The sequence below is a fragment of the Chaetodon auriga genome, chromosome 24 (assembly GCF_051107435.1).
Source record: "Chaetodon auriga isolate fChaAug3 chromosome 24, fChaAug3.hap1, whole genome shotgun sequence".
Lineage (NCBI taxonomy): Eukaryota > Metazoa > Chordata > Actinopteri > Chaetodontiformes > Chaetodontidae > Chaetodon > Chaetodon auriga.
In genome coordinates, this window is record NC_135097.1 from 17,894,844 (window position 1) to 17,905,979 (window position 11,136).

At 39.5% G+C, this 11,136-nt stretch overlaps 1 protein-coding gene across 2 annotated transcripts; it reads right to left on the reverse strand.

Annotated features, from left to right (window-relative positions):
• Positions 1-218: 218 nt before the first annotated feature.
• LOC143316743 (schwannomin-interacting protein 1) lies at positions 219-10,776 on the reverse strand. 2 transcript variants are annotated; one of them, XM_076724367.1, is made up of 7 exons: positions 10,407-10,776; positions 9,359-9,618; positions 7,555-7,682; positions 4,829-4,940; positions 2,877-3,011; positions 2,626-2,743; positions 219-2,452 (listed from the first exon to the last, which is right to left on the reverse strand). In XM_076724367.1, the coding sequence occupies exons 1-7, from the start codon at positions 10,459-10,461 to the stop codon at positions 2,352-2,354; spliced, it is 909 nt and encodes a 302-aa protein (XP_076580482.1). In that variant the 5' UTR covers positions 10,462-10,776; the 3' UTR covers positions 219-2,351. The 2 variants fall into 2 exon arrangements, with proteins under 2 accessions (XP_076580482.1, XP_076580483.1); XM_076724368.1 differs by having other exon boundaries at positions 10,410-10,722.
• Between the last annotated feature and the right edge of the window lie 360 nt (positions 10,777-11,136).

Genomic DNA, 11,136 nt, shown 5'->3' on the forward strand with positions numbered 1-11,136 from the left:
TGACGGTGATGTTAAATGTAAGAATCATCTTCTATCAGTATCATGAATCATGGCCAGCAATTGATTTGCTCTGGGTCAAGCTGCTAAGTAGACTGGCTTGATCACCAAATTGTTCAAATAATTTCTCCTTTGCAATTTTTATTAATTCTGCATTAAGTTAATGTGAATGAAACTCAACACTTCCTGAAGTAGATTTACACAAACAGCTTACCAGGAATGAGCTGTTGGAAGTCTTTTAATGTAGGTAGCAGCGAACACAAAAAAATGTCAGAGTTGAATGTAGTTACTTTGTGAATGGGAGCAGTATTTTGTTAAAAAGAGAAAGTGAAAGCAGGGGAGTGGTGAGGATGACATGACTGACATACTGTAAACTGATGGAGTTAGCACTGTGGAAATGTATATTATACTGAAGTTATGAGGATAACGTAAACATTCTTTTTGTATACTGTAGTATGATAAATATTAAAAACTTATGCCAAGACTAAAAAAAATATTGAATAAACAGATAAAAAGTATCTTCCCTTACATAGCCAAAAAAGGCAGGTGAAGAAAAATCAATATGTGCTTGATTTGCTGTACATAACATCAAAGTTTAGTTCTTTACTAACTCCACCTAAGATGCCTACACATGCATGAATACAAAACACAAAAACATTTTCTGAAAAGATCAGAGAACATAACTACACTTAATAAAACAGAAAAGAAAGAGAGATGGTTCAGTTGGCAGAAGTAATAGCTTCTTAACAGGAATCCCTTTTACATTGCAGTTTAAGCATTTAGAAAGGATGCTAAACAAAACAAAATGTATGTATATTGGTATCTGTTGTATGATACTGATGCTGTTCCACTTGCTGCTTTTTAAAGGCTAAATACGGTCCTGCTGTTTCTGTACATGTTTAAAACAGTGCCACACACTGTTTAGAGGTTCCAGCAAAGTTTTAACTGTAAAACAAGCCTCATCCTCTGACACCATTTTCAGGGAGACCACTGAACAACAGGAAGTAACCAAGCAGAATAACATAACTGGATAGAAAATGTCAAATAAAAATGTATGACTATACATGTACAATTCCACTTTATCACTGAGCCTATAGAGACACTGCCTGATTTGGCAAGTCAACAATAAAAGCCAGTCAAGACAGACATATACTGTACCAACTAGAAAAGCTCATTTTAAAAATTGCAAATTGCAGGAATGTTAAATAGCAAAAAATGCAAGAGCTATTTACATAAGAAACATATGTTTGACAACACAAAACAGCAATTTTGGTTTGATTTCTAGTTCATTTCTAAACAGGGACCAGTTGATCATCTTTGTTGCATTGTGCTACTGGTGGTCAAAGCCTCCACGGGGTACCTTTATGGGAGAAAAGCTGAAACAAAGCGAACTTTCACCAACACTGGATGAATCTGTTCAATGAACATTCTGATGTTTGGGAAAATATGTGAGTTTGCCATCAAACCCTCAGCTGAGGTCAGTATCAGTATCCTTTCTATGTGCCCAAAACAACAAAAACATTCTGATCCAACCTCAAACTCGACATCCCCTCATCCAGATTGGCTGAACCAAAATGTTATTTTTCTTTTGTTAACCACAAAAAGCAAAATATCTTTATTGCTGAAGCTGAGAGCTGAGAGACAGGTGTTTTTGGAGCATTGTACAACATTCCCAGTCTTTTGCTGCTCCTGTCCCAACTTGTTTGAAACATGTTGCTGGTATCAAATTCAGAATAAGCATATACAAAAATTGTGATGGTGTGTTAGGGTTGGAACCCTTGCTCCCAGTATTGGTGCTAAACTGGATTTAGCGCGGCCCAGACTTTCATATGATGTGGGCATAATAGAGATGAACTTTATACTGGTCTTCTAATCTGACTCAGAATAAGATGGCAAAAGATCATTTCAAAAAAAGAAAAAAGAAAAAAAAGGCCACCATACACTATTTGTTGTGTCCAGCTCAGTTTCAGTAGTTGATGGTACCATATGGCTCTGACACTGTGACTGTACCTGGCAAGACAAAGCTGTGGTTCTGCCACATGCAAGATTAAAAGCACTGCTGGTGGACACTGCGATTCAGTGAGACAAAGTTTCCCTTATAAATATACAATGCAAACAAAAAATACCCCAAAATACTATGCAACTGATATTCAAGTCCTTTCAGGGAGTGACACTCTTAACAGTGACTGGCTGGTCAGACCAAGAGCAGGAGGGACTGACTGAGATGTTTGTGGAGGCCACTGTGGTGCTGTCTGACTCACAACAAAGTTCACACAGAGTATGACACAAATGTTTGTGCAACATAATCCATCATGACTTCACAGGTGAACTTCAGCCAGGAGTGACTGGCAGGTTCATAGCGATGTCAGATCCTGGACCTCCAGCAGCATGGCGTCCTGCTCTGTCCTCAGCTGGTCTCGGACCTGGAGACTACCTACCAGCTCCGAGCTTAGGTCTGATGTGGACAGATGAAAAATAAGTTCAACATGCTTATGTAGCACTTAAGAGGTGTGGTGCATCTGAGAAAGGAAAACAGTCATGTTTTCTTTTTAAATTATAACTAGGGTTGAAGTTAAGAAAGTTGTAGAGGCAAAAGATGCAGTGTTATTACTATGTGTAGGTGGTTACCTTGTATGGTCTTGCTGAGAGACACAGAAAGAGCATTCAGCTCCTTAATACTGAAGTTTTGTAAATCACTGTGTTCCAAATGTCTTCTCTGGACTGCAAGATCACTACAGGCTGCAGTCTGAAAGGAGAGGAGAGAAAGGAGGAGGATGAGATGAGAGGAGGGCAAGAGAAAGGAGAGGCGAAAGAGAAGTGTGACAAACTGTATCTTGGAGTAAAAGATTCTGCAATACTATTAGACGTTTAACTCTCACCAAAGTTTTGTGGTCTGTTCTCAGTCTGTCTCGTAGGTTCCTCAGAGTGTTCCTGAAGCCTTTGGATTTTGGTTTATCTGGCTTGGTAGGAGGCTGAGGATTCTTGTTGACATGACCAATCCCTTTCTTCATTAGCTAGGATGGACAACGGTGTGGAAAGAACATGGAGAAGATATACATGAACTGACAAGAGGAGGGTGTGGTTCTGTTGATACTTCCTATTACTCTTCTTTATTTCTTTTTTACAGTTTGCTGCTGCAATCACCTAGTTGCACCACATAGATAACTTGGTTTCAGCTCATCTAATATAAACTGTAGTAGGGTTGGGTGGTAGAATGGTATCAGGGGTCACTAACAGGCGGACCGTGGTCCAAGTCCGGACCCAGACACCGTCCTATACGGACCCGGACCCATAACCAGTAAATTATTAAGGGATTTCAAATTTTGACGGGACACTTATATTTTAACCGGCTCAACTTTTCTAGTCTTTACGGCACCGGTTTAGCGGCTGAGGAAACGCACAAACCAATTGCATGCGAGTTAAGCCATCCCACGTGATGCTACCCAGCCAGTCGCATCTCTGCATTGCGGACGATAAACATAGCAACTCTGACTGCAGTCAGATGAGGAGTGAGAAGCGAACGGAGAGACGATAGAAAATTAGAAAGTTAGAAAGATAGAAAAAGAAAGAAGCGATACAGGGCGAGAAGACGGAGAGGCGAGTGAGCGAAAGGCAGGAAGAGACAAAGAGAAAGAGACGAGTTAGCGGGAGAGAAGACAAAGAGGATGGCCTTGACACCATTCCAGCCCAGGTTTAAAATCCTGGCAGGACAAGCTCGAGCTCAGTTCCCTCACTGAACAACAAAAAGTGTGGAGAGTGGGAAAAGAGGGAAAGAAAGAGAAACTGTATAACTGTTCAGCTGTTATTTTCAAATTAGTTGAGACTGTTAAGATGTGAAAGTTAACAAAGAAAAAGGAATATTCAAGCTGTTGCTTCACTTTTACTTTTTCTAAAATTAAACACTTTCTTTTATAATGCACAATTTTTCAAAAAACATTTTATTTTCTCTATTTCATTTTTAAATTCAAATCTGCCTGGTTTAATGTTAAGTGACAATAAATACTGTCGAAATGTTTTTGAATTGTACTTTCTTTATTTGATCAGATGTTGATTACATGCAGATGTTGATACAACTACTAGGCTACTTCAGTATATATATCACACAAATCATAACGTTATGACATTATGATGTTCCGGACATTTGCTTTAGGAAATTTTCTCTAACCGGACCTCTTTGAATTTTAGTTGAATACCCCTGGTATATATTGTGCAACAGTAGAAATGTGTCCACCAGTACAGATTCTACAATCCTGTTTCCACTGCAGGACCTATCCCTGGAGTCCTATTTACACAATGTCATTTACAGTGTACACACTGCTGACCTGCTACACAGTGAACAAGTGGGTGTGTTCACGACATTGCATACGTCATGCAATGCAGTGTAGCTGTTACATACTCTGTTCTGGTTTGCCTGTATATTGCTTTCCACTGGCTGATTTTGCAAATACATCCATTTACATGTGGTATTGATATCAACACAAGTACATCTTTACATGGATAAGTCCTTCTCCTCCTGCACACTACCCAGGTGCCAACCCTTACTTAGACCAAACGGAGTATTTCCAATAAGTACTTGGGGTGGGTAGTGCAATATAGCAATACAGGTACCTTGCAAGATCACTTGATTTTGGCAGCAGGACTGATTATCACGTTCTCATATGACCAAAGAGCAAGTTGGTGGTGATAATGCACCTTTATTACATAACATTATTGCTCTTTTGAGTCTTTTGTGTTAAGTATTGTCTCACTTTTTGGAAATTCCAAATGAAAGAAGAAAATAATCAAAAGAGTTGAAGTATAGTACAGTACAGTTTGTGTTAGAGGCACTTACTCGTGTGTTGCTGCGTTCCTCCTTGCTGATTTCTTCCTCCTTATCCATCTCCTCCTCCTCACTTTCACTGTTGTTGATGAAGCAGAGCTGAAGATTCATCTGTGTCTGCAGGCTGGAGGATACGCAAGAGTCAAACAGACTTGATTCGGTAGATTTATACTGGTGGTCATTTGGGGACAAGTCAGACTGACTGAATGCTGTGTATTGAGAAATGACATTCACAGCTATCCAGAAACAATTACAAAACATTAGCTCACAGGGGGAAAAGTGGAAAATTTGTAGTAGGGATGCAGTGATACTGATACTAGTATCAGGTATCTGGTCTGATATTGTGCTCATGGACTCATAATTGTAATCATAAAACTAATCCGATACAACCGCTCTCAATACCACTTGATGGCATTAAGCTCTCATCAGTTGAGCAGGTAGGTGAAGGAGGAGCAATGTCAGTTAGATGAGTTAGTTGTATGTCAACCAAACCTGAGTTGGTGGTGATTGTTAGAATACTGAAAGACAAACAAGAAGGTTTTGGTGCGTTTTATTTTATTTCTGTCGAGTTTGAATGAATTGTGTTTTATGATGATAGAAGTACTGTTTCTGTGAAAGGAGTCTGGTGGCTTTGGCGAGAGCGATACAACAACTGTTTCTGGTTAAATGAAACAGATCTTAACACTTAACAAAAAGATCTGTCTCCATAGGGATCCTTTCCATAACTTTGTCAGACACTTGGAATCACAACCTGAGCTTGTTAGTGGCAAAAACAAACATTTTTAATGGACGTACTGTATATTGACAGTGAAAAATGTCTGGAGGGGTAACATTGCAGCCCATTTCAAGCTGCGGTCTGGAAGACCAACAAAACTTTCTGAGAGAACTGCTTGTAAGATTGCTAGTTAGGACAGCGGCAACAAACGACCGGAAAAGTCGTGAAATCAATTAATTAGGTTAACTGGCAACAGGTTAGTAACATGATTGGGTATGAAAAGAGCATTCGAGAGAGGTTGAGTCTTTCTGAAGTAAAGATGAGGAGAAGTTCACTCCTCTGTGACAGACAGAGCTCAAAAGCCAGCATCCCTAATGGTATGGGGCTGCGTTCAAGCACATGGCATGGGTAATCTGCACATTTGTGAGGGCAACATCAATGTTGAAGCATACATACAGGTTTTGGAGCAACATGTTGCCAAGTAGACATCTTTTTCAGGGAAGGTCTTTCTTATTTCAGCAAGACAATGCCAAACAACATTCTGCATGTATTACAACAGCATGGCTCCATCGTAAAAGAGGCCAGGAGCTAAACTGGCCTGCTGCAGTCCCGACTTCTCACCTATTGAAAATGTTTGGTGCATTATGAAACATAGACTATAAAAAAGGAGACCGCAAACTGTTGAGCAGCTGAAATCGTAGAAGATCGAAGAATCGAAGAATGGAAAACATTCCACTTTCAAAATGAGAGCAGTTATTCTGCTCTGTTTCTAAATGTACAGAGTGTTGTTGACATCAAATTCTAAATGAGGATAAAATTTTCCAAAACAATTACATTTCTCAGTTTCAACATTTGATATGTCTTTGTGCTATTTTCAATTAAATGTGGAATTTCAGAGTTTTGCAAATCATCACATTCTGTTTCTATTTACATTTTACACAATTCCAACTTTTTTGGAAACATGACTTCTTCATGAAGAAGTCATCAGAAGAAAACTATTCCTGTGTCCTCACCACAAAATTTAGCATCAGAAGTTTGCAAAAGAGCATCTACACAAGCCATGTGATTTTTGGAAACAAGTTCTCTGATGAAGTTAAAAATAGAACTTTCTGGTGGCAATGAGCAAATGTATGTTTGGAGAAAAAAGGTGCAGAACTACATGAAAAGAACCCCTCTCCTACTGTTTAGCACAAGGATGGATGGATTATGCTTTGGGATTGTTTTGCAGCCAGAGGCACAGGGAACATTTCACTGGAAGAAGGAAGAATGGGTTCGATGCCAGCAAATTCTGAAATTAGACCATCTGTAAAAACTCTCACAATGAAAAGAGGATGGTTTCTACTACAACATAATGAAGCTAAGCACACCTCAAAATTCACATTGGACAACCTCAAGAAGACCAAGCTGAAGGTTTTGCACCTAAACATCATCTAAGATCTGTGGATAGACCTCAAAAGAGAAGACTGCCTAAGAAGAATGGGTGAAAATCCTCCAAACAAGAATTGAAAAAGTCAAAAGTGAAATTGTGATACTTGTCAAAGTTAGTGTTACTAAGAACTGACCATGCAGGGTGTTTTGGGTCCTTTTCCTTTTTTGTTATTTTGAAACAATAAAAGATGGAAATATAAAAGTAATTTTGCTTAAAATATTGAAGAAATGTGTCATCTTTGACTTCATTCTGTTTGGAAATCAGGTCATCTTTAACTTGCTTAGCTTTTCACGCTAACAGAAATTCTGACCAGGGGTGGCCAAACTTCTACTTGCCACGGTACTTGGCCAATAAAGCGGACTGTGATTCTATTTGTATTCCACCCATTAACTGCATATCATAGCGTGGGGCTTCGTGTAAACTGCAAATTGTACAGCCTGCATGCAATCTTAAACAACGGGACTATCGACAGACTGTTAGTTCTGTGCTTCTTCAACTGGAATCAATCAATAAATCTACATTTAGATTTGGCATTTCTTGGTATTAGTGTGTGTGTGTGTGTGTGTGTGTGTGTGTGTGTGTGTGTGTACTTACCGGGAAGTAAGTGCCAGCACATGGCTGTTACAGGCGTCATCTCCGTCCTCCCAGCTCTCTGCTCTCTTTCCTCTGTCCTCCATCCAGCTCACTGGAGTTCTGCCTTGCTCCAGAGAAGAAACTCCACTCTAAAAACACACCAGACATGTGTTACACAGGTAAAACACAACCTAAGCAAATTGGGACAATACTATAAATAGATTCTTCATTGGTGTGATTGCTATTTACTTCTCTAATTTCTTTAGAATGACTGTCATATTTGAATTTGAAGTATTTTCTAAGCCTCAAACCTAAAATAAAAAACTGGAAATTCAAAACTATTAGAACCTTGTCTGAGAGCAAGATTACAAATAAAAATACACGGGCTTTACCGATTTGGGAGGCTTCAACAGTGTGTAATCTTTATCCACTAGGGGTCTCTCAATCAAAAACACATAACCAAAGACACAGTTTGATGACCTTAAGAGTAGCATGGGATCTTAGGAGTCATTATCTTCCTTGTTAAACAACCACCACTGCAATCTAATTTTTAGATTAGTGTGCATTGTTCAAGAGGTTTTTAACCCACAGCGGTCTCCTCCTCCTCCAAACAGACCCAATAATTCAAACACTGAATAAAGCATTCTCATGTTTAATATCAGTCTTTCTGCAACTGGGAACTATGGGCTGAGCTGCTGCTGTTTCTAGGTGCTTAGCTTTGGTTTTGGATTTGGATTCTGTCATTGTTTATCATTTGTGACGTTTTTAATTGAGAGACGATTTATCTGCAGAGACTAAGATTATTGAAGTTGAGCTTTCTTTTTATCCCCTTTTGTGTCAGTCAGTGTGCATTACAATACAATAGCAAAATGTAAGTTTGCACTACTTTGACATGTATGGTTCTAGTTAATAATGTTCAGTGAGAAACATGCCATCATGACTGAGAGATGATTTTCCAGTGGAGTACAGAGGACTGATGGAGAGCTTCATCACATGGTGCAATGACAACCAATATCACCATTAGCTTAATATCAGCAACACCAGTGAACTTGTGGTGGACTGCAATGCTTCAAATATGGATGTTGCTGTAAAGAAGCCACGCATTGTAAAGTGAGGATGCCTCACACCCATCTTCAACCTGGCAGCACAGAAAATCTATAACCACCACAGTTTCATGGTGGACACATATTCATTATCTGACTAAATCTGAAATATGGTCACAATCTGCCCTTCTTTTAGTTATGGTGTTGAACAATGGCCAGAAAAGTGTTTTTGCAGAACTTTATGATGTCACAGTGAAGTTGACCTTTTGGATAGAAAATGTTATCCCATCATCATTTTATCCAATCAGACTTTGTGTGAATTTCTGTCGTAATTAGTGTATGAATTCTTAAGTTATGGTCAAAAAGTGTGTGGTCACACTGGCCTTTGACCATAAGTTCAATCAAGTGGACATTTGTGCCAGATGTAATGAAATTCTATCCAGGCGTTCCTGACATATTGCCTTTGACTAGAATAAGACGAGTGTGAGGTCATAGTGACCTTGATCTTTGACCTTTGAGCACCAAAATCGAATCAGTTCATCCTGGAGTCCCAGTAGACTTTTAGGCCAAATTTGAAGAAATTCCTGGTGTTTCTGTCATTGAAAACTCAGAGTTTCTCACAGGTCAGAGTTAACAGACTTCTGACTAAACCTGCTTTCTGGAACACACTCATATACTCTAAACTCCACCAAGGACTGTGAAAGTACTGTGACCTTTTCCTGTGAGGACTCTCTTACTGAGACATTAAACAGAGTGTCCCAGCCCAGACTATGACATCTGACCTTTGCCCTCTTGTCCTTCTTTTCCTCTTCTTGCTTCTCTAGCTCAGCGATGCGCAGGCTCAGTGCCTCCCAGTGCATGATGGGAAGGCCCAGATTGTCCTCACCATAGCTTTCCTGCCACACCAGTGCTGCACCCTCCGAACCTTCATCCTCCTCCTCATCATTGTCAGTGTCGTCATCACTCCTCCTTTCGTCTTCTGCCTCGTTACTCTCCTTCTCCTCTCGCTGCTCCCTCTGTCTCTCTTTCTCTCCCTCCATCTCTACAGGGGTGGAAGGGGAAGGATACAGATTTAAATCTTCTACAAGTGTCACAGAGCGCTCTATGAGTAAAATGCTGTGCAATGCTTGGAGTGTACACTAATGCAAGACTATTCTGATGTCAAAATAGGAGTTAAAAAATAAACTAGATGTTAGCTGGCTGTCTAAAATGAGTACTGAAGCGACTGCTAAAGGCACTGAGTTCATGACCACGGAATTTGGGGTTAACCTGGGGAGTTGAGGTTCTACATTTTATCAACTGTACACACTTATATGTCGTTACTTGTAGCAATATATATATATATATATATATATATATATATATATATATATATATATATATAAAAATACACAAAGGATTCAGTATTTCTCCACCACTTATTATGCAGGTGTGAAGAGGGCTTTGAAAGTCTGGGAGCCTGTAGCCACGACGTGTTTTCGTTTTGTTTCACAAAGCGGGGAAAGCAATGCTTCAAGTGTCCAAACAGGGAGGCATAAAGTGGCCAACTGTAACTGAGAATGTGTAATTCAAACACTTTCCAGCCCTAAACAGTCCAAACTAAATTATGAGCGAGATTAAGAGAGAGCAAGAGAGTGATTTTGTTGTTTCCTGTGGTGGTGCTGTGTACTCAGGAGTTTTGAATCTTCGCTCCGGCCCTGCCTAAACTCAAAGTTAGACCAGCGAGCGTGCATTTTAAAGCTTTGGACTGGGAATCTTTTGTGGAGACGTCTAACCACATAAACAATGTAGCACATCAAACTGCCATTAGTAGTTAAAAAGATGACTTACCACCTTTCCGAAATATAACCACAGCTCTACTGGTGTCGTTGTGGGATAAGTACATGAGAGCTTTGCCACATAGTTCCTCAGCTCCTCCTCATTGTCTTCCCCCTTTCCTTCCTTTCCATCAGGAGTTTCACTCACCGTCTTCTTACTCAACCAGCCAAAAAAAAAAAAAAAAAAAAACGGAAAATATGTCCACAAGACCCGTTCAAATCTCATTCGTCTCAGTTGGCCCTTTTACTTGAATAGTGTCTTGGCAGTTCAGAATTTTTGGATATAATCATGCCAGACACCTACTCACTTCTGTTCCAAACATGCGAACAATGACTCCAACTTAAAGAATTTCACGCACAGGAACGTGTTGGCAAGTGAAAACTCTATCCAGGCACTTCCTGTCGCTGCCTTCAAAATAAGTGCCTTCGTGATCGCTAGCTGCTACCTAAACGCGGTAAATCAAGACTTTCCTCTACCCTACCTTAGTTACAATGTATTGTGGCAAAATACATCGTAGAATACAATCTTACATACTATTAGAACGTAACAAAGCTGAATTTACTGTAATATGGAGGGTGACAATGCTACAAGTGGTACTATTTAATACTTGATTCTGAATGTATACATTTTGCCGGTGCATGTGATATAGTAATGAGCCTACTCTGATTAAAGAAAAATGCATATTGTTATTTATATCTGTATGTGCAAAAGTGGCAGCCTATATCATCTGGAAAAAAACAAA